At 49.0% G+C, this 22,763-nt stretch overlaps 1 protein-coding gene across 1 annotated transcript in view; it reads right to left on the bottom strand.

The window, feature by feature from the left end:
• The window catches only part of SMARCA4 (SWI/SNF related BAF chromatin remodeling complex subunit ATPase 4), a 91,245-nt gene extending 74,205 nt beyond the window's left edge, over positions 1 to 17,040 (bottom strand). The window contains exons 1-2 of the mRNA XM_007460759.1: positions 16,896 to 17,040; positions 1,782 to 2,034 (exon numbers count right to left, since the gene is read on the bottom strand). Of these exons, the coding sequence (XP_007460821.1) occupies positions 1,782 to 2,003 (222 nt within the window). The 5' untranslated portion in view covers positions 2,004 to 2,034; positions 16,896 to 17,040. The remainder of the gene's footprint in view (positions 1 to 1,781; positions 2,035 to 16,895) is intronic.
• Between the last annotated feature and the right edge of the window lie 5,723 nt (positions 17,041 to 22,763).

The following is a 22,763-nucleotide window of genomic DNA, read 5'->3' as shown; positions in this document are numbered from 1 at the left end:
CGGGAAGGCAAGAGGCTGCACAGAAAGGCGCTGAATGAGAGGAGTTCACTATCACTAGTAATGCCCATCCAAAGTCGCCATGGCATTTACTGAACCACCAACGTGACCAAGTGGCTTAGGTCCAAGACATGGTCCTGACATCTACTTGGGTGTCAAGGCGGGTGCATGAAATAATGGCACCCAGGGCACCTGCAGATTGGTGGTCTAGAGGCAAGGGGACAGCTGGACCAGGACATCAGGGAGAGGGTGAGGACACAGTTTCAGACAGCCAAAATCTCACAAGGAAAGGACACACATAGCTCCCAGTCAGGAGCAGTTTTAGCTGGGATACCAAGCTCCCTGTTTATCGTCACAAGACGACCTTGTGACCACAAGTCTTTGGATGGGGGACCCTCTTGCCTGGGAGACTGTAAATCAGAGAGACGGGCAGTAACTCCTGCCCAGGAAGTATGGTAACAGTATGTCAAATGTCCTCACTGATCCGAGATTGGCCTCCCACCTGCTAGCTGGGAGGGAGGCTGTCTGCAGCATCGTTCTGCCCCTCCGCGGAGGCTCGATCAGATCCTGGTGGGACAGAAACACACATTTTCCCTCCTGATGCTCAGCATTAAGCACTCCCCCTACGGAATGGCTGGGAAAGGGGACATTTTCCGAGACCCTTCCAGGCCCTCTGTAGGCCCAGTTATTGCAAACATCCAGCTCTCCGGTCTAATAGCTGGCCCAGCAAAGTCAGCTACAGCTCAGTGTGTGCCGTGAGAGGAGGACGAGAGGGCACTGGGCTGGGAGCGCAAGGGCCAGCTTCGCAAGCAGAAGAAGCAGGGGGCCCTCGGGATGCTGAGCAGAACCCTGGGTGGGGCCCAGCCTCTGCTCCTTCTTCCCTGGGCTGGTGGAGCTGACTGATGGGCTCGCCTCCCCCAGAGCAGGAGCTCTGTGCGGGCAGGTGAAGGGCACCACCGGGCCTCAGCTCCTAGGCCAGACACCTGGCAGGCGTCTGAGAAACATGTGTCAAGTGTCCAGGAGGAAGAAACAAGATGGTCAGAGAGGGAAAAGGAGATGGTGCTAGAGGAGAAGCTGGCCTCAGTCAGCGTGAGTGCGGTGGGTCGGGGGATATCACCAACAGCTTCCCAAGAGGGAAGTGACAGGACAGATACTGTATCGAAGTTGACAGAAATATATGGGAGATGGGGAGGCCAGGGAGGGGAGGGGGTCACCGCACTGTGTGGGAGGTCAGCGATGTGGCACACGCCTGAGGGGCTGGGAAGGCTGGAGGGGCGAGATGGCTCTGCCACCAACTCACTGAGTGACCGTACTCTGAGACCTTACTTCCTCGTCTGCAAAATGGGCAAAATACTATCCATAAGAGGGTATTTCCTCATTTCCTTCAACCACCGCCCAGGAATGCAAAGAGAGAGGGCAACCATTTGTGTTAAAAGAGGTGTTCTTCATCTCACTGGCAAAAGCACCCCTGATCAACTCAGGTACATGGTTAAGACAGTGGCACCCGAGTACAGGATCAAGTGGGGACAAAGGGCACCTGCTGCTGTGCTCCGTGAGTTACCCGGGTGAGCCGAGCAGCCCGAGTGGGGGAAACCATGGGCTGTAAGCCATCTTTGAGGATTTGGACATTCTAAATTCACTAATAAAACGACGGGCGTGAGAGACACAGGGTGTGCGGTGGCTGCCGGCCCGCAGCAGGGGCCAGGGTGTGCTGCTACTCCCCCCGCCCCCGTCTCTGATCGTGCGGACCCAGCTGTTGGGGCAGCGGGCCCAGGGCTCCCTACCTTGTGCATCTGGTGCATGTTGTCCTGAGGGTACCCTCCAGGCCCCTGGGTCGGGATGGGATGTCCTGCTGAGGGAGGCCCTGGGCTGGGCCCCATCATGCTGTGGGCAGAGCCGGGTGAGGGACCTGGGCTAGGGCCCAACATGGCTCCAGGGGAGGGGCCTGGGCCCGGGGAAGGGCCTGGCCGAGGAGTTCCGCCCAGGGGTGGGTCTGGAGTGGACATCTTCACGGGAGCTGCGGACAGTGGTCTCCTGCTGGAAGAAAGTCCCAGTCAGCGTGGGGGTCACAGCCATCGGCTGGGCGGGTCAGGGCAGGTCAAGGACAATCACACACAGTCATGTCAGAGCACCCATCTGACAGGGAGCTGGCGCCTTGGACGGGCACCCCCAGTGCCCCAGTCCTTTCTCCTCCATTCCTCTCCGAGGAGGTGATACATCAGGCACCCAAAATCAGATCAAAGTCCCCCAAGGAAGGGGTGGGACTCAGGAGGTGGGGACACCAGGTGATACTGCCTCACTTCCCCTGGTATCTTTCTGATTACAACAGAGGGGACGTCTCAGGGCAGTGCTGACACACCCTTCACATCACTCCAACACTTGCTCATCTTCCTATTTAAGAAAACAGAAGAACGTGACTAAGGGCTCAAAGCCTTTGCTGGCAACAGCATCTGACTGGACCTTCATAAATTCAACTAAAACACATATTCATAGCAAGTAATGCTGGTTTCCACTTAAGGCAGTGAGACCAAGTTTCCTTGAAAATACATGAATTTAAGTTTTAAAAGTAGGCTCCTTTAAAGAGAAGTATTACAGAACTAATGGCACTCTGATATCTCAAATACTTCAAAAGTGATATTCAAGTGCTGTAAACTAAAAATTGAGGCCTGGAACTATGATCCCGAGCCTCCACGAGATCCAAAAATCAGGTAAAAAAATATCCAATGACGTTGGTAAGTTATGATTGCTACGATTGGTCTGTGAGCTGATAAATTTTATAAGTGCTCCCTACAGTAAGGGTTCAGTTTTCAGGGAACCCTCAATCTGTTATGACTGTAAGTTCTATGACTGTAAGGAGTAATACATTCTCAGTGCTGAAATCTGGAAAACATAAGAAGAATACAGAAACTTAAAATTACCCACCGTCCTACCAGACACAGAGGTGAAGTGCTTGCTGGCCCTGCAGAGAGCAAGAAGCAGCCCTGCCCTCCGTACCCCTCTCTCCCAGCAGGGTGGGGTGAGGGGGTATGTGTGGGGAGAGAGGGCTGCAGCTCCCCAGAGACCCCCAGAGCTGTGACGATGGAGCCCTCTCAGGATGGACAGCTGACTGGTGCTCCCGCTGGGACCCGGCCACACTCCAGAGTGCTTCTCCTTCGAGGCTATTCCACACACAGACACTCGCTCTACAGAATTACTCAGCACATTCTAGGCCAGTTTTCTCTTCAGAGAATCATACGTACGACCCTTTTCATCATTTAACAGTCTTCAAGACACAAATTCTAGCAGTTCCACCAAATTCCCTGGTCCTGATGCATCCTGAGTTATTTAAAAGCCCCTCTTTTTTTTTTTTTTAAATTGGAGTATAGATGATTTACAATGTCGTGTTACTTGCTGCTGTACAGCAAAGTGAATCAGTTGTACATATACATATACCCACTGTTTTTTAGATTTTTTTTCCCATATAGGCCATTACAGAGTACTGAGTAGAGTTCCCTGTGCTCTAAAGTAGGTCCTTATTAATTATCAAAAGCCCCTCTCTTGTTGGCATGCCACAAATCTACTTTTGTTTCTGTGGAGTTTTTGGTTTGGGGAATGAATCTTTGTGCACCTAAGCTCTACTGGGCTCTCCTGATTCTAAGGATAAATCTTGAAAAAGTACAGGAACATTTTTAATTCTCTTGATTCAAAATAAAACAGTCTTCATTTGAAAGGTGGGGGTATATCTTCCTGGATAACAGGCCAAAAGCCCGAACTTCAGTCCAGTTTCATGACTAAATAACTGGAACAGAGAGGGTCAGAAATCTTGGCAGAGCCAGGACCAGCAGCTGTCACCCCTGCCTGCTGGTGAACACGCCTGACCGTACGAGAAAACACTCCTCTATCCTCCCGGCATCCCTGATCTCCTCCAAAGCTCAAGAAGCCTCAGTGCTGGACCTTAAATACACCTAACAGGAGTGCTGGAGAACAGACATGTGCTCACAATCCCTTCCGCATAAATCCAAAACCCAATACGCTCAAGGAAAAAAATCAAACTTAAAAAAAAAAATAAATTCGAGACAAATTCATTTGGAAGCAAAACCTGACCTGATTCAAAAAGACCTGTACTCAGAAAATTCTAAAACTCTGATGAAAGAAACTGAAGAAACACAAACAGATGGAAAGTTACACAGTGTTCATGCATTGGAAGAATCAGTGTTGTTAAAATGACCAAATTACCCAAGGCAATCTACAGATTCAGTGCAATCCCTATCAAGATACCCACGGCATTTTTTACAGAACTAGAACAAATAATCTAAAATTTGTAGGGAAACACAAAAGACCCTGAATTACCAAAGCAATCCTGAGAAAGAAGAACAGGGCTGGAGGTATCATGCTCCCTGACTTCAGACTACACTACAAAGCCAGAGTAATCAAACGAGTATGGCACTGGCACAGAAACAGACACACAGATCAATGGAACAGAATAAAGAGCCCAGAAATAAATCCACACATTTATGGTCAATTAATCTACAACAAAGGAGACAAGAATATATGCAGAAAAGACACATGCACCCAAATGTTCATAGCAGTATTATTTACAGTAGCCAAGATATGGAAGCAACCTAAGTATCCAGCCACAGATGAATGGATAAAGATGTGGTGTGTGTGTGTATATATGTATATACATACACACATATATATACAATAGAATATTACTCAGCCATAATAAAAGAATGAAATATTGCCATTTGCAACATGGATGGAGCTGAAGGGTATAATGCTTAGTCAAATACATCAGAGAAAGACAAATACTCTGTTGTCACTTATATATGGAATCTAAAAATAAAACAAATGAATATAACAAAACAGAAACAGACTCACAGATATAGAGAACTAATGGTGACCAGTGGGGAGACAGGAGAGGGAGGGGCAAAATGGAGGTAGAGGATGAGGAGGTACAAACTACTATGTATAAAATGAATAATCTACAAGGATATATTGTACAGCATAGGGAATACAGCCAATATTTTATGATAACTTTAAATGGAGGATAATGTACAAAAACGTTTGAATCACATCGTACACCTGAAACTAATATAATATTGTAAATCAACTATACCTCAATTAAAAAAAAAATTTTGACCTCATTCAGCTCCATGTGAATATTCACACATTCTGTCGCACAAAGAGGATGCTGTTTGCCCTGACACGTGACAGCAGTCTGTGCCCTGTATCTCGTTTGCTAAAATGCTGATTCTAGAGTTGGAAACCTCTGGTCCAGGGGTTTGTCTACAGGGTGGATGCACCAGCAGTCACACTTCCCAAGTGGGCAGCCGAGTGATATGGATGTGGCCGTGGCTGGACTGAGGACGATGGCTCCTCGGGGCTCCCTTCTGGGCCCTTTGTGTCCACAGGCCCTCTCTTCGGGTCCACAGAGCACTGCTGAGGCGGGAAGAGGGGCAACAGTCCTGCACCTCCTTATGGAACCTGTGGCACCTGGCAGCTCATGGTTTCTTTCTCACCTGGAGGTCTCCACTCGAAGTCAAGCCAACTGAAACTGACAGCAAAATAAAATCCACACCACCTCCTATCTAAAGACAGACGAACCGATGTGCCTCTGGAAAGACAGCTCTTCCCAAGGTCCCTCTAGGAATTAACTGCCTCCTCTCACAGCACCACTAACGTCATCGGCGACACACAGCAGCTCACCAAAGACACAGGAGGGCAGCGAAAAAGACTTTCACGCCCGAGTATGGCAACCTTCGCCTTCAAGAAGCATGGGCTTTCACAAAACCCTTTTTAAATTGCATTTCCTTCAGAAGCTGCCACCTCTGAAGGGTCAGGTTGCAATGAAACAGGTAACGGCTCGCAGCCACCGTCAGCAAACTCGTTTCTGGACTTGAAAGCTCAGACACACGTGGAAACGACAGTAAAGGAGATCCAAAAAGTGCGGACACAATGCAAAACCATCCTGAGCGGCAAAGCAGGTAGGGTTCCATCAAAAGCCCGACCAGGGGCTGGTGCTGGTGCCACGTGTGGACACAGGAGGGCAGTCCTACAGCACAGCGGTGGAGAGAACAGAAAAAAGGAACTGGGGAGCGGCTCTCGGGTTCTTGGTGTAGTACTGAGGAGAGGCATCTTGAGTTCTGGCATACCTAAAGTGCCCTGATCGTAGGTATACAGCTGGATGAATCCTAGATCAGACATAGCACTTCCAACATTTCAGAAGGGGCCTTTGCCGGTGAAACTCCTGTTCTGACTTTCTCACTGTAGGTTAGTTTCGCCTGTTACTGAACTCAGTCTGAAAAGAGGGTCAGGGACTTCCCTGGCGGTCCAGTGGTTAGGACCCTGCACTTCCTTTGCAGGGGGTGCGAGTCTGATCCCTGGTCAGAGAACTAAGCCCACGTGCCGTGCAGCATGGCCAGAAAAAAAAAAAGGAAAAAGAAAGAAAAGAAAAGAGGGTCATATAGTTTACTTCTGCTCATCGCTAGGTCTGGGAGGGGCATCCATGCAGTTGGATGCTATTGTCAATTCTCCTGTTCCCAGATGTTGTGCTCCCAGGTTTTAGCACACATAAAGCTGCCGTGAACAATGTCATTTGGTGGATGTGGGCGCTCATTTTCCTTGTGTGTCCAGGAGGGGAACTGCTGGTCATGAGGGAGGCATAACTTTACCTTGGCAGATATTGTCAGTTTTCCAAATCAGCATGACAATCACATACACTGCCCTCCCTGCAGCAGCTGGGTGAGCGTTCCAGTTCCTCTAAATCAACTCTTGGTGCTGTCAGTCTTTTTAATTTGTAACCGTTCTGGTGAGTGTATAATCGTACCTTATTCCAGTTTTAATTTGCATTTCCCTTGTGACTAATAGTGTTGCACCTTTCCATATGCTCACTGGCCACCAAGAGATCCACTTTTGTACAGGCTCTAAGCTTTCACTAACATTTTATTGGGGATATGTGGTTGCTATTACTGTCTCCCAGAGATGAAGAGAAATTCTTAATTTTAATGATGTCCAATGTATCAAGTCTGTTCTTTTATGGTCAATGGTTTTGGGGTCCTGTTTAAGAAATCTTTGTCTACCTGTGACAATGAGAAATAATATATTTGGTCTCTGCCTTCAGTTACTGACAGAGCTCCTAAAACCTGTGTAATTTCCTAAGTGATAGGGGTGATAAGAGCATCTTACACAGAGCTCCAAAATCCCTTAGAATTTCCTCAGTGATAGGAGTGTCTTTTGCTCTAATGAGGCTACTCTAGGTGGGCTCCTGGATGGCTTCAGGATGGGGGCTGGTCGTCAGAAAGATCAAACCATGGCTAGAAGCTCAGAACCTTCACCCCCACCCCACCCCATCCTCCGGTGAGGGGAGAGGGGCTAGAGATTGAGTTAATCGATCATGGTTACGTGATGAAGCGCCATAAAACCCCTAAACTATAGCGTTCAGAGAGCTTCCGGGTTGGTGAACACATCCACGTGCCAAGAGGGTGGTACACCCTAACTTCATGGGGACAGAAGCTCCTGTGCTCCGGATCTTTCCAGACCGCACCTTATGTATCTCTTCTTCTGGCTGTTCATCTGTTTCCTTTATAAACTGGTAAACATAAGTGTCTTCTTGAGTTTTGTGAGTTGTTACAGCAAATTGCCAAACGTTATGAGGCGGTCATGGGAATCCACGTTTGTAACCAAGTTGGACAGAAGTGTGGATAACCTTGGGACCCACTACTTGCGACTGGCATCTGAAGTGGGGGGCAGTCTTGTGGGACTGAGCCCTTAACCTGTGAGGTCTGCACCAACTCTGGGTAGTTAGTGTCAGAATTGAATTGAACTGTAGGACACCCTGTTGGTGTCCACAGGAACGTGGAGAATTGGTTGGTGCGGAAAACCCACGTTTGGTGCCAGAAGTACTGTGACACTTTACTACCTCAAGATCATGGAGATAGAGAAAGGAAAGCAATATTTTAAAGTCCAGGGGGATTGTGACTTGTTCCCGCCTCCTAGGGGTTAACAATTATTGAGCACTAATCAGTCACAAAGCAAGTGCAGGGAGGTAAGATCCAGTCAGAGAAGGGAGGGAAAGGAGTGGTCCCATTTGGTAATAAGGGCAGGAATTTATTTCCTCACTGAGCCTGCCCCACCACCCTACGAGGAAGGACTACCAGACAGAGGGGTCCCCGAGGCTCACAGGCCACCCAGTGGGACAATGGAAGAGCTGGAGTCACAAGCCCAAGGCCATAGTAGAGCTCAGACTCTGAGCGTGGACTCTGCCACCTGCCAATGGCACAACGCCGGAATCCCTGAGCCTGTTTCCTCTCTTTAGGCTGGAGCTGAGACCAGTCCTTCCCTTAGGGGTCGCTAGCTGTGTCACACAACCTAACACACGCCAGGCACATACCAGCAGCCAAGCGCTACCACGCTGCTGGTGAAATCAGCCATTAGTGCTCTGGACGCACGGCACTCAGCACAACAGGCTCAATTCCCTCCTTGGGAAGTAAAGGTTGCACAAGGCAGCTCTGCTGACCTGGAGGAGTGGCAGCTGTCTGAACGCCAGCACAGCCTTGGTGCAAATGAGGACCAGCTGTCAAAAGTGACCGCAGTCTAGCCTGACAGTCAATGAATAGGATTTGGGCTACAAACTCTCCCTTGCCTTTTTAGCTCCCACTGCACAAAGGAGCTGTTCTTAGCCATCATCAAGCCAGCCCTTCCTGAGGTGCAGGACTGGGCCTGGCCCTGCTGAGAGCCAGAGAGGGTGTGGGACGGGATACCAACGTGCTCCTACCCAGGGGGGGCCAGACAAGTTCAGCCAGGAATTTCAGAAGAGAGGTAAGATCTGAGGCCAAGGAACACCCCTCTCCCCAAACCCCTTCTTCCCTCATCACCAAACACCCCTGCCCTCCTCATACAGGAAACTAAAGATCTGGCATTTTCAGCAAAGCCCTTGGGTCCCCTAGGTCACCCTCAAGGCTGCCTCAGGGGGTTTCAGGTGGCTTTCTGGTGCTGCCTGGACTCCCACAACAAGTCCCTCTCTGACAACTCACTTGGTGTCTGGGCTGGAAGAGGTGGGGCAACTTTGCACAACACAGAAATCCATCTCAAACCAGACAGACAACCCAAACCTAAGCAGGCAAGAAAAGCGAAGGACAAGGGGATGCAGGGGCCAAAATGGCAAAGCCACTAGCACGTGTGTGTCTGGGAGCCTCATTGAGATGTGTGTGGCCCGAGGGGCAGGTGTATTTGGGGGCTCCATGAGCGGGGAACGGAACCTGGGATTCTGGGCAGGTAGCCTGAAGGCATGTGACAGAAAATAAATATACTCCAGGGCCAGAACCAAAAAGCTGAAAACTAAAGACAGTTCAGGAGGCTGTGAGATGAAAACAGACTCCCAGGTTCCTGGGGCCAAAGGGTCTGGAAGGGTACTCAGCCATTTCACCTCAATTTCTCTGAGAAGCCCCCCAACTGTCGAACAACCAGAACTGCCCACAATCCATGCTGTACAAGTCAAAGCATCACTAAAAATGAATGCGGGACATGGGACACGGTACACGTGGACACAGAGGATGGTCCAAAATGAAGCAGGGGAGCAAGGCATCGTCAAAGTTAGGGGTGCTTGGCCCGAACCCCACTTTGCTAAGAAGAACAATTTCTGCACGTTAATCCGAGCACAGAAGCCAGAAAACATGTACCAAACTGCCAGCGACTCTCTCTGGAGGTGTCTGTTGGGGAACTTACACTTTCCACATCACAGATTTCTGGAGTTTTTCCTTGTGTGTTTAACTATTATTTTTGTAAACAGATTTTTTAAAAACAGTTTTTAAGGAAAAAGAAAAAAAAAAAGCCCTGGATCAGAAAAAATACCTGGGAAATAAACACCCAGAAAAGATGCCCCAGGAAGTGCCTTTGTGGAAATAAAGGAGGAAGATGAAAGGATCTGGGGACTGTTATTTTCCACCTACTTTCAACTTCACCAAAATCACTATGCCGGCATTCAAATGCGGAACCAGACCTGCTTGAGGATCAGAGGTCTAGTTTCTTCTTTCGTACCACTCTTAGCGTTTCTCCTAGAAATAAAAAAGGACCGTGGTGGCCGGCCACTGTGGCAGGACAGGCTGCCAACAGGCGATCGGGACCCTCTGAAATCTGCTTGCTGAGATTATGGGTTGGCTTTTTTTTTTCCATCTTGCCTAAAAACCAGCTTTATATTTAAGTTTGGTCCCAGGATGGCTGCTATTTTGTTTTTTGGGGCGTGGAGAAATTTGTTCGAAGACACATTTCAGCAGCAGCGACACTGCGGTCAAGTCATGACCCGGCGCTCACACGGCGCAAGGTGGCCGCGCGCGGGATGGCTTCAGCAGAGCCAGCCCCACCCGTCACATTTAAACTACAAAATGAGATTTCCACCTCCCCCATCCCCATCCCCGCCACACTCCACGACTAAGAAAACCTTCCACACCTGACCTGACGGCGTGGGGTGCACTAGTCCTCGAACCTACAAGGACGTGCAGGGCGGGGGGCACCTGTGGTTTTAAGGACCTGGTGGAAATGGCTTATTCCTGAGACCCTGGGAAGCTGGCCGTTCTGTGGCATTTCCCTTGCAATATAATTAAGTAGCAAAACCTTGCCCTACATCGAAAAGGGAATGCATTTGAGAAACTAAAAAACCATGTCGCGATGATGAATTACAATGTCTTCTCAGTTCTACCTCAGAGGTAGACATGCCAAATTGCTAACCAAGTACTATTTTTAGCGCTGGGAATTATATATCATTTTATTCATTGGAATCCTCCCCCCTGCCCTTTCTAAGTTTTTCATCCATCTGAAAACCACTGAAGAGTACCTCCCCATCTATAACATGGCAGGAGACATGAAGACAACCAGGCCAGCCCTCTGCCCTCGGGGAGTTCAAGCTCTAATCCAGCAGGGAGATAAACTGTCTACACTTCAAGAACACAAACACTTAGCCTATCTACACAGGTGTTTGCCAAACTCTTTTTACCATGACCCAGACTCCAACGTGACCCAGCACAAACATGCCTCAAGTAACCAAGACAAGTTGTACCGCTCTGTCCTGCCCCTGCCCCCCACGAAGCTTGGGTAGACTCTCCTTTCCTCGGTTAAGCCTGACCAAGCCCCACTGGATGGACATCATGACCCGCCGCTGGGTCTGCTGTGGGGCTTGCTCTGTACGCAACACTGAGCACGACGCGTGACCTGTGGAGAGGGCAGGAGAGAAGTCCCCCATGACCGGGACGCACAAAGTGCAAGTGTGGCCAAGAATAGGTGGGGAGGCGTGGCACCTATAACTGCCGAGTGTCACTCATGACAGAGCCCCAGCCACCCCCAAATACTTAGGGAGAACAAACTCTGCACTAAACAGGGCTCTAGGCAATGGCCATGCAGCAGAGAACAAAGTCCCTGCCTGGTGGGACGGACAACTGAGTGACAGAAACAAGCACACAAATAAATAGGACAGTGTCACATAGTGGGTGGAAGTGCTATGAATAAAGTAGCAGGGTTAACAGTCAAGCTGATGGGAGGTGCGTTTCCAATCATGGTGGGCAGTGATGGGGACACATCTGAGCAGAGACCTGAAGTGAAATGGGAGCCAGTGGCTATGGACAGGCAGAGGGACCAGCACGCGCAAAGGCCCTGGGGTGGGACCCTGAAGGGGGAGAGCAGGCGAGACGGGTGTGGCAGATGAAGTCAGAGATGGGCAAAGAGGGCAGACCACAGGCCTCGAGAGCAGTGGTGAGGAAGCTGGAGTCTACCCTAGGTGCAGTGGGAAGCTACTGGAATGTTCTGCGTAAGGCAGTGACATGGTCTGATGATGGTTTTAGAAGACTTTTCTGTACAGGCAGATGGAATGCATGTGAGAGAATGAGAGGAGACAGGGATGACCAAGGTGACCAGCAGGGCCTCAGCTAGCACATGCCATTTGAAGTATAAAGGGTGCCCCTTCTTTGGGGGCGACCAGCCCTGGAACCAGGCTTAGTTTAGCGAAGCCCAGCCAGGCTGGATTTCAGCCCCAACTTGCATCCCCTTGGTTCACTACTGGCGACTGAGGTGCCACCTGGGGACTATGGGAGAAACAGGGGGTTTTACGCTCAGAGAGGTTACGCTGTTTGCCCAAAATCACGAAGGAATAGAGTCCTGCCTACCTCAAGCCTGTCGGACTCTAAGGCCCGAGTAACTGATTCAGGCTGAGAATCAGAAGATGGAGGAGGAGAGTCTGGAAGAGCACAAAGTGCAGCAAAGAGCAGCACTCCAAAGGCAGGAGCCTCCAGCGGGTGTCCCGAGGAAGCTGACGAGGGTGCTTGGCGCGCTAGCGGTCCAGGCTGTGGTCGATGTGTGCTCTGCGGTCATCGGGGCCAGAAGCAGCTCCCAGGGCACATGAAGGAGGCCCCTGTGCTTCAGTGTCACCATCAGGACAAGAAGACACCCACTGTGCCACTTTACTGGGACTTTCGGGGCAAGGTGGGGTGGTGCACATCAAACCCTGCCCCCTCAAGTCTCTCACTGTAACAGGCGAGGCAGCAACTGCCACTCGGCCACCTGCTTCCTGAACCAGCAGGGCGCAACCTGCCAGTGAGAGGAGAACTTAAACCACCCCAAGGGGCCATTTTAAAGCCCATCATCTTTTTTTTTTTTAATTTTATTGAAGTATAGTTGATATATAATGTCGTGTACAGCACATTAATATGTGTACATATTCTTTTTCAGATTCTTTTCCCTTATACGTTATTACAAAATACTGAGTACGGTCCTCTGTGCTATACAGTATAGGTCGTTGGGAAAGCCCATTCTCTTTACCACATTCCTGCAGGTGGTAAACTTCACACTGAGCGAAACTCAGACCGTTCCCAGTTACAAGTGTCCACACACAAAAATAAAGTCATGGCCCTTTAGCAAAGTAACAGAATCCCAAAACGAAGCCCTGGAAACCAGTCTGGGTTTCTAGGAAGGGGCCAGCTACCTGTTTTCTAAAGAAAGCCCCTTCCCTGAGGGAACTGGATGCATCCCTTTCCTTCCCTCTGCCCTGTGAAATATGATCTCCCAAGAGACCCAGCTACACCTGGTGCCTCCCACAAGGTCCTTTCCCACACAGGAAGATGAGTGGAGGCAAATTTCTCATGCCCATCAAATCCATATCCTGAAAAATTTGCATGCAGCTAACAGAAAACTCCAAGATAGCACCGACCTATCAATGAGCTTAATACTTCTTAGGGATGACATCTGGAAGGTGATAGCAACAGCAACTCAGTTCTGATATAGTCACCCTTGGACATCTCCCTCCAATATTCCCGCCACTGTTACTTCCCTTTTATAGTAGGTGTTGCGTATTCTTTTGATTTTAATTAAAAAAAAAAAAAAAGCCTCTCTCTTCAGTGTTCCAATCAACGTTACAAGTTATGAGGAGATATATGAAATGCAAAACAAACACTTGATTTGGGCGGGAGGGGGGGCTTTTATTTATTTTGGTATGCGGGCCTCTCACTGTGGTGGCCTCTTCCGTTGCAGTGCACAGGCTCCAGACGCACAGGCTCAGCGGCCATGGCTCACGGGCCCAGCTGCTCCGCGGCATGTGGGATCTTCCCAGACCGGGGCACGAACCCGTGTCCCCTGCATCCGCAGGCGGACTCTCAACCACTGCGCCACCAGGGAAGCCCACTTGATATTTTTTAAAACCCATGCCACCAGACACACTTCCCTCTTTCCAATGCTGTATGGTGAAACTTCAAAGCACACAATTTTTTTTTAAGCACACAATTTTTAAATTATTAAGGACAAAATGAAGGAGCTGATTGCTTTGCTACCACTTTGAAAACATACAGAACGATTAAAATGGGGCAAAAATCTGTTCTGTACCTCAACCCGCTAGGATGTTGTAGAGATCATAATATATGACAACGGCTACAAACTGTTTGGTCTTGTGTGTCAGGCATTGTCCTAAACACTTAACGTTCGTCATCTGTCATTTTGTTGTTGTTTAGTCCTTGCAGCAATCCTACAAGTTCGGTACTATTACTGTCCCCCTTTGCAAATAAGGAGACAGGTAGGAGCGGAGAACAAGGTCCTTGTCTGCCTGTTCCCGGCTGAACCCCCAGCCCCAAGCTGTGCCCGGCTCGTGGCAGGCACTCAATGCACGCTTGTTCGCTATACGAACGGGGAATGCGTGGCTGGGCTACTTCTTGCACAACTGCAGGGGGCGCCATTCACGTTGTGCTCTGTCTCTGGTGAATGTGAACGCCCTCTGTGCCATGATAGCCCTGATAGCCCAGGCCAAAATCTGCTGTCATGTCTGAGGACTTACAAGGTGCCAGGCACTGTCACCCCCATTGCCTGGAGGCACCAAGAGGGAAAGTGGCCAAGCCAGGAGTCAGACTTGGATGTTCGACCCGAGAACTTCTGGTGAAATATCCCTGGACCTCAGTTTCTTCACCTGCAGAATGTTCTCATGGGATATTCACCTAACACAACTAATCCTTCCCACTCTCCCACATCTGATAAACAGCTAGGACCTGAAGGTGGTCTAGGATTATCTCCCAATGTTTTGAGGGTCCACAAGGAGTAGCAAAAGTATATAAATAAATACGTGTTTATGTTGGAGTGCTTTTCACTGACAGGAAGTTTGGAGACCACTGCACTGCACTACCCTACACAGAAGCTCTGATGAGGTCATCCCACCACCACCCCAAGCTCAAAAACCTGCAAGATCAACATCTCCTGAAGTGCTGGACACAAAATGATTTTAAGTGGCATGGAGAAGAACGTTTATTATTTTCATAATTGTGTATGCATTGATTTTAAAGAAAATTATAAAAATATATATAACCGGCACATCAAACCTGGGATTTCTGGGATACAGAATGACTCTAACTTATGTTTTCAGTTTTTTAAACAGTTAATTTACAAATACATACATATATAAACAATATTAACGCCAATAAATTGAGGGCTCATTACATGCCAGGCTCTGCAGTGTGTTAAGCCACTTCCCATACTACCTTTTCAACCCTCACAACAATTCTTTGAGGTGGTACCGCTGTCATACCTGTTTCACAAGTAGGGGGACCTACTGGTAAGTGTCTTGCTTGAGGTCAAACTAGGATTTAGATCTGGCTGTGAATCCAGGAGGTCTAATTCCAGAACTAGCACTCCACACCACCACCTCATATTAACCACTGCCCCACACACACCTTCATTGTTGGGGTAATGACATTTGGAAAACAATGGCCTGGAAAGTTTAAAAACAAAAACAAAAACAGACCAAAACAAAACAAAAACAAACAAAAACAAAACAAAAACAAAAACAAAAACAGCAACTAACATTTATTGCCTACAACCCCCCTTCAGTCGTGTGCCAAGCACTTCACACATATGTTCACTCAATCCTCCCGCATACCCTGCTCATTCATCCACAAAGGTTCACTGAGGGCCTACTACATGCTGGGCCCCGGGTACACTCCAGATCAGGCAGACACAGCTGAGGGCCCTTGGAGAAGAACAGATGTATAATTACAAACTGGGGTAACTGCTACACAAGAAAGGTTCAGGGTGATGGGCGAGTGTAGCAGAGGGGAGCGATGAATGGTCCCGGGTGGTCAAATACAGCCTGGACGTCCTCCCTGATCGTGAGTAAAGGCCCCCTCTTCCACGTAACCTCCCTGATCTCCGTTTCCCATCAACTCACTCCCCTGAGCATCCATCCACTGTGTTCCTCACACATGATAGGCCAAGGGGAGTTGTTCCCACATTTACCACCTGTTCCCCTACAGGACTGGAGAGGCTCCTCAGGGCATCCAACCTCCAACCATCAAACACCCAGTAGGGACTCAACAAATATTGAACAATAAAGGAAGAGACTGTACTAAACAACAATAATAGTGCTTCCCTCTAGCCAAGAACCATTTTACAGGCCTTCACCAACTCCACTTGTGGCATTATTCCCATTTCACATACGAGGACACTAAGAGGTTCAGAGAGATTAAGCTATTTGCCTCACGTCACACAGCTAAGCAACGCCAGGAATCAAACTCGAATCCGGTGTGTCAATTAAAAGTGAAAACTTGTTTCAAATTCCTCGGAAGTGGCTCTCACGCTTATTCCCCACTTTCCCCAAGGATTCACTGTGTGTGGGGGGGAGGCCGGAAATCAAGACTACTGTCCTCAAGACCGGCACAAAACACCCTCTCCTGAAAGGTCCACGTTTTAAATAAAAGCCTTAAACTGGAAAATCAATTGAGAGGAAGGGAAAAGGATGCAAAACTAAAACAATGCTTTCAACGACAGTTTCCCCAGTCTTTCCCCACTTGCTGCCGACCCCCGCTTCAGGGCAAACATTCTGAAGTCACTACTTGCGAGGGATTAGGAGAGTTATTTACCTTTCCTTGAAAATCTAAAACGACGTGATTTTTTATAATAAAATTTTAGGTCAGCTAACCCAAGGGGGCTGCTAATGTTCGTGTCCAGACGACGCTGGACACACCTGGGCTTTTTCCTACTGAGCTCCGACCGCAGCCTCGCCAAAACGCAACATTCGAGTCGGACCCGTTACACGTAGCCAGAAAAGCCAGGACGCCTGGCTATTGTTGGAGCCCCGATGGGGGCCGGGCCCCTGGCCCGCCGACGGGGCTGCGAGCTTTGTCCTGCGACCCCGGCGAGAACGCGCGCGGAGGGCGCGCGGCCTCCACTTGGCCCGGGCCCCCACCCAACCGGCCCGCGGATACTGTAGCCGCCGCGGCCTCGCTACACTGTGGCATTCACCGCGCGCGCCGTGCTGGCCAGGCTTCTTGACCCTCGGGCGCCGCCGTACCCCGGCCCCAATCCGGGCGCCAGCGGCCCCCTCCACCCTCGGCGCCCTGGCTCCATTCAAACCGTCCTCCCAAGTCCCGCGCCGCGCTCAACCCGAGACCCGCGTTCCTTACCGGGAGTCGACGGCGCCGTCGCCTTCCCGGCGCCGCCCCCACCCCTCCGCGCGGGGCCGGGGGCAGAATGAGCGTCTCGTCTCTCCTCACGAAACAAAGAAGGCGCCGCCGCTGCCGCCGAGCGAGGGTAAGCCTCGCGCGCGCGCCCGCCTCAGCCGCCCCCCCCACGCCGCCCGCGCCCCCGCTGCGCGCGCACTCGTCACCTCCCCTCCCCCCAACACAGACAGCCTCTCCCGCTTCCGTCGCCGGCCCGGCCTCTTGCGCGTGCCCGCCCGCCCTTCCGCTCCTAGCGCGCGTGCGCGCCCGCCCAGGGTGGGTTGGGGAAGGTGGGTGGGGCCAGAGAGACCTAGCGCGCCCGACGCACCTCCCCATGCTGTGCGGGACGGTCCTGCGCCTGCGCGCGGGGGTCTTCGTACTCCGCACGCCGCGCGTCTCCACGCCGCCGGGCATGCGCAGAGCGGGTGGCACTGCGGCGGTTGTGGAGGCGGAGGTGGCTGAGGGAGGTTGGGGGATGGGGTGGCAGCGAGGTCTGAGGAGAAAGGGTGGCCGAGGGACCCTGAGACTCGTAAGTGAGGCCCCAAGGTCGTGCGTGAAGGCAGGAGGCGGACAGGCTAGGACGAGGAGAGCCGACCCCTGGGCCAAGGGCGGACCTAGGAACCGCTTTCATCCCTGGTCGGAGGATGGCGGTGCCCGTCCGCCTTTGCCGAACGGCCACCGACCGTGGCTGCTTTTCTGCAAAACCTACCTAGGGCTGTTAATTGGATTAGCAGATATCTGTTGACCTGCCCCAGGCTCAGGTGCTACGGAACCGAACAAAAATCTCACCGGCTGTGGCGCTCACGGTCTAGTGGGAGAGGCAGGCGCGGGGCAAGAGAATTAAGTAACATACACTTTGTTGATATGGAGACAGGAAGGGTCGTGGGAGTTTTAAATGGGGCAGCTTAGGAAGGCCTCGCCGCGAAGACATTTGAGTCAAGACATAAAAGCAGTGACGGAGAGAGCCTTGTTCCGAGTGTGAAGATCCAGAGCCTGTAGGCGGCTTGGTCTCTTTATGTTTTCAAAGTATCTCCGAGTCTGTGTATGTCGCGTTTAGCTCCGCAACTGGACAGACGCTCCCCAAGGTCAAGTCCCAAAGCCTATGACTGTCCCTACCCCTGCTTCTCTCAGGCCAGCTCTTCCTCATTTTTCAGGTGTCAGCTGACTCATCACCTCCACTAGCCTTGCCTCCTTTTTGATTACTGCCTCTTTTTTTTTTTTTTTTTTTTTTTTTTCTGTGCTGTCTTCCCCCACCCCACAGTTCATTTATTTATTTATTTTTTAAACTTAAATTTTAATTTATTTTTTTATACAGCAGTTTTTTGTTTTTTTTTTTTTTTGCGCTACGCAGGCCTCTCACTGTTGTGGCCTCTCCCGTGGCGGATTGTGGCCTCTCCCGTGGCGGAGCACAGGCTCCGGACGAGCAGGCTTAGCGGCCATGGCTCACAGGCCCAGCCGCTCCTCGGCATGTAGGATCTTCCCGGACTGGGGTACGACCCTGTGTCCCCTGCATCGGCAGGCGGACTCTCAACCACTGCGCCACCAGGGAAGCCCGATCACTGCCTCTTTTTCCTTTTTTTTTTAAACAATTCTTGCGTACCCCCTTTATTGTCTGTCTCACTCAAATGACACGATGTTGTAAATTTTAGTCCCCAGTGAATACCTAGCATCTAGTGTGTTGCCCACCTCTGCCACATATCTGCTAGATACTTAAAAAAATTTTTTTTGATTGAAAGAATAATAGAGATTCTATTGAGTGTGTATCATAAGCTCTTTGGGGATTTCCAAGCCCAAGGTGAGTCCCTTGCAGCATAGAGCAGCAAGTGAGATCTTGGGCTGAAGCCAAAAAGACCTGAATTGAAAACCCGACTCCATTGTTAGTAGCTGGGGGATGCCAGGCAAGTTTACTGGACTCATCCACACTTCCTTTTCTTCACCTGTAAAATGCAGACAATAATAGCACTCACCTCCACAGGTTGGTTATGAGGAATCCTTGAAAGCAGGCCACCTGGGAGTTCTCAGAACCTTAGCTTGTCATGTTGGCTAGTGGACAGGAAATGGGCAAATGGAGTCTGGACTTTGGTCTCTCTCATACACTCAAGTAATATTTCTTAAGCTCCCTCAACATGCTAGACACTGAGCTGGTCATAGGCCTGCAGGCAGGGTTCCGGCCCTTGGAGCAGACAGTCCTTGAGTTCAGCTGACTGTCTCCCACATTGATCACACTAATACATGATAGGAGAGTCTAAGAAAAGCCCAGGGTGTGATGAGATCATAACATGAGGCCTTTCTGGGATTGAGGCATCAGCTCGACCTCTCTGTATGCCAAGACCCTGAAGAGGGAAAAGAGCATGGGAACAGCTCCTGTGGCTGTGAGGGGGACGTCGGCAGTAGCTGGGCAAAGCAGTGCAGTAGCAAGGATCTCGAGGTTTTTCTGGAGCACAGTGTGAGGCAGTTGGAGGGCTTTAATCAGGAGAATCCCATGCTGCTCTGGCTGCAGGGTGGAGACTGGGCTGGCGGGGCAAGGAGCAAGGAGAGGAAGTGGGGAGCCCCCTTCAGGCCATTGCAGTGGCCCAGGGTAAAGAGGCTGTCTTCACATCTAGAGGTAGATGAAATTGGAGTTAGAATGGATAAACATGGAAGTGGGACTGAGGTGAAGAAGGAGGGCCCTGTGTGAATTCCAGCTTCCTCTGCAGCTGGGACACTGGGGACATGGACACTGGCAAGGAAGGATCAGAAGTCTTGTTTGGGGGGAATTCCCTGGCTGTCCAGTGGTTAGGACTCAGCACTTTTCATTGCAGTGGACTAGATTCAACCCCTGGTCGGGGAACTAAGATCCCACAAGAGCAAGGCCAAAAAAAAGAGTCCTGTTTTAAGGACAAGATATCTTTTAGGAATAATCCTATAGACCAGTGGCTTATGGCTGTACAGTGAGATCCCAGTTTAAGCAAAACTGATGCCTTTAGCACTATACTTCTGTTAGTGATACATTTTGAGTTAATTTTTGTATGTAGTATGAGGTAAGATTGAAGTTCATTGTTTTCCATAGGTATATGCAGTTGTTCCATGCTGTTTGCTTCCCCCTTTGAATTGCTTTGGTGCTTTTGTCAAAAATCAGTTGACTATTTGAGGCAGAAAGTGTGAGTCTATTTCCGAACTCTCTGTTCTGTTCGTTAATCAATATGCCTCCCCTTAAGCTAAGACCACTGTTTTGATTACTGTAGCTTTATAGTAAGTCTTGAAATCAAGTAGTACTCCAACTTTGTTCTTTTTTAAAATTGTTTTCGTTACTGTAGATCCTTTGCATTTCCTTGTAAATTTTAGAATCAACTTGTCAATTTCTACCAAAAACAGTGACTTATCACAGTCATGGTTTGATTGGGATTGCACTAAATCTGTAGAACAGTTTGTGGAGAATCACCATCTTCCAATCCATGAACATGAAGTATCTCTCTGTTTATTTAGGTCTTCTCTAATGTCCATTAAACTTGCTCTTTTCAGGCCTTTCCTAGTTCAGTGAAATGACTCCTGTCCAGGTCACAGGAACCTACCTGTTGCTGAAGGCGGAGTCAGTTCTCAGCTTCACCTTCGTAGGGCTGGTGGTCCCAGTTGACACTTTCCCTCCTTAGAACAGTCTCCTCACTTGGTTTCCAGGGCACCACACACTGCTAGGTTTCTTGCCACCCCATCATCAGCTCCTTGTGTCTTCCTCCTCCTCACACTGATCTTTTAAGAATGACCTGCCATAGGACTCAGATCTTCATCCCCTATCTACATTCACCCCCTTGGCTTCCAGTCTTGTGACTTTACAAATTTTTCCAGGGGATTCCCTGGCAGTCCAATGGTTAGGACTCCATGCTTCCACTGCCCTGGCCCGGGTTCAATCTCTGGTCAGAGAGCTAAGATCCCGCAAGCCGCATGGTGAGGCAAAAAAATAATAATAATAATAATAATCTACATCCTAGGTATCTACCCAAAAGCATTGAAAGCAGGCACTTGAACAAATATTTGTAAATAAATGTTCATTACTACTGCACTATTCATAATACCCAAAAGGTTGGAACAGTCCAAATATCCATGAACAGATGAATGGATAAACAAACTGTGCTGTATACATTCAATGAATATTTAGCCATGAAATGAAGCGAAGTCCTATTATGTGCTACAGTCTGGATGAACCTTGAAAACGTGCTAAGCAAATGAAGTCAGACACAAAAAGTGGCATATTGTATGAGTCTATATATTTCAAATGTCTGAAATAGGCAAATCCATAGAGACAGCAGATTGCTAGGGGCGGGGGGTAAGAGGAGAGTAACTGCTTAATGGGTACAGGGTTTTATTTGGCAGATGATGAAAATATTTTGGAACTAGAGATGATGCTTACACACTGTTGTGAATGTACTAAATATGACTAAATCATTCATCTTTAAGTGTTTAATTTTATATGAATCTCACATTAATTATTTTTAAAATTTATTATTTATTTTGGCTGTGCCAGGTCTTAGTTGCGGCATGCGGGATCTTTCTTTAGTTGCAGCCTGCAGACTTATTTGCGGCATGTGGGATCTTTTTTTAGTTGCGGCATGCGGGCTTCTTAGTTGTGGCATGTGGGCTTCTTAGTTGCGGCATGCATGCGGGATCTGGTTCCACTGAGGATCGAATCTGGGCCCCCTGCATTGGGAGCGTGGAGTCTTACCCACTGGACCACCAGGGAAGTCCTTCACTTTAATTTTTTAAAAATCTACATGCTAATGATTTCCAAATGTTTATCTCCTGTCTGGACCTGGAGCTCCAGAAAAGTGCCTCTCAAATACCACCATTTGGATATTTAATAGGAGTTAAAATGTTCAGTTCCATCATGTCCCTCTTTTGCTCAAAACTCTCCAATGGCTCCCATCTCACCAAGAATAAAAGGCAAAGACCATCACGAGAATGAGAAGACAAGCCACAGACTGGGAGGAAATATTTGAAAAGTTATCTGATAAAAGATTGTTATCCAGATATACAAAGAACTCTTAAAACTCCACAATAAGAAAATGAACAACCCAATTAAAAAACGAAGACCTGAAGAGACACCTCACCAAAGAGGATACACAGATGGCAAATAAGCACATGAAAAGATGTTCAATATCATATGTCATCAAGGAATTGCAAATTAAAACAACAGTGAGATACCACTACACACCTATTAGAATGGGAGAAATCCAAAACTCTGAAAACACCAAATGCTGGTGAGGATGTGGAGCAACAGGAACTCTCATTCATTGCTGGTGGGAATGCAAAGTGGTTCAGCCACTGTGGAAGATAGTTTGGCCGTTTGTTACAAAACTAAACATACTCTTACCATATGAACCAGCAATCATGCTCCTTGGTACTTAGACCAAGGAGTTGAAAACATGTCCACATAAAAACCTGTACCTGGATGTTTCTCGCAACCTTTTTTTTTTTTTTTGGCATGTCACGGGGCATGCAGGATCTTAGTTCCCCAACCAGGAATTGAACCCGTGCCCCCTGCAGTGTAAGCGTGGAGTGTTAACCACTGGACCACCAGGGAAGTCCCTCTAGCAGCTTTATTATTAATTGTCAAAACTTTGGAAGCAACCACGCTGTCCTTCAGTAGATGAATGGATAAATAAAGTGTGATACGTCCAGACAATGGAATATTAGCACTCAAAGGAAATGAGCTATCAAACCATGAAAAGACATAGAAGACCCTTAAATGCATATTACTGAGTAAAAGAAGCCCATCTGAAAAGGCTTATGTTTGTTCTGCATGATTCCAACTATGACATTCTGGAAAAGGCAAAATTATATAGACAGTAAAAGGATCAG

This window comes from Lipotes vexillifer, unplaced genomic scaffold (genome assembly GCF_000442215.2).
Source record: "Lipotes vexillifer unplaced genomic scaffold, Lipotes_vexillifer_v1.1 scaffold1011, whole genome shotgun sequence".
In the NCBI taxonomy this organism is placed as follows: Eukaryota; Metazoa; Chordata; class Mammalia; order Artiodactyla; family Lipotidae; genus Lipotes; species Lipotes vexillifer.
This window is presented reverse-complemented; position numbering and strand designations above follow the sequence as displayed.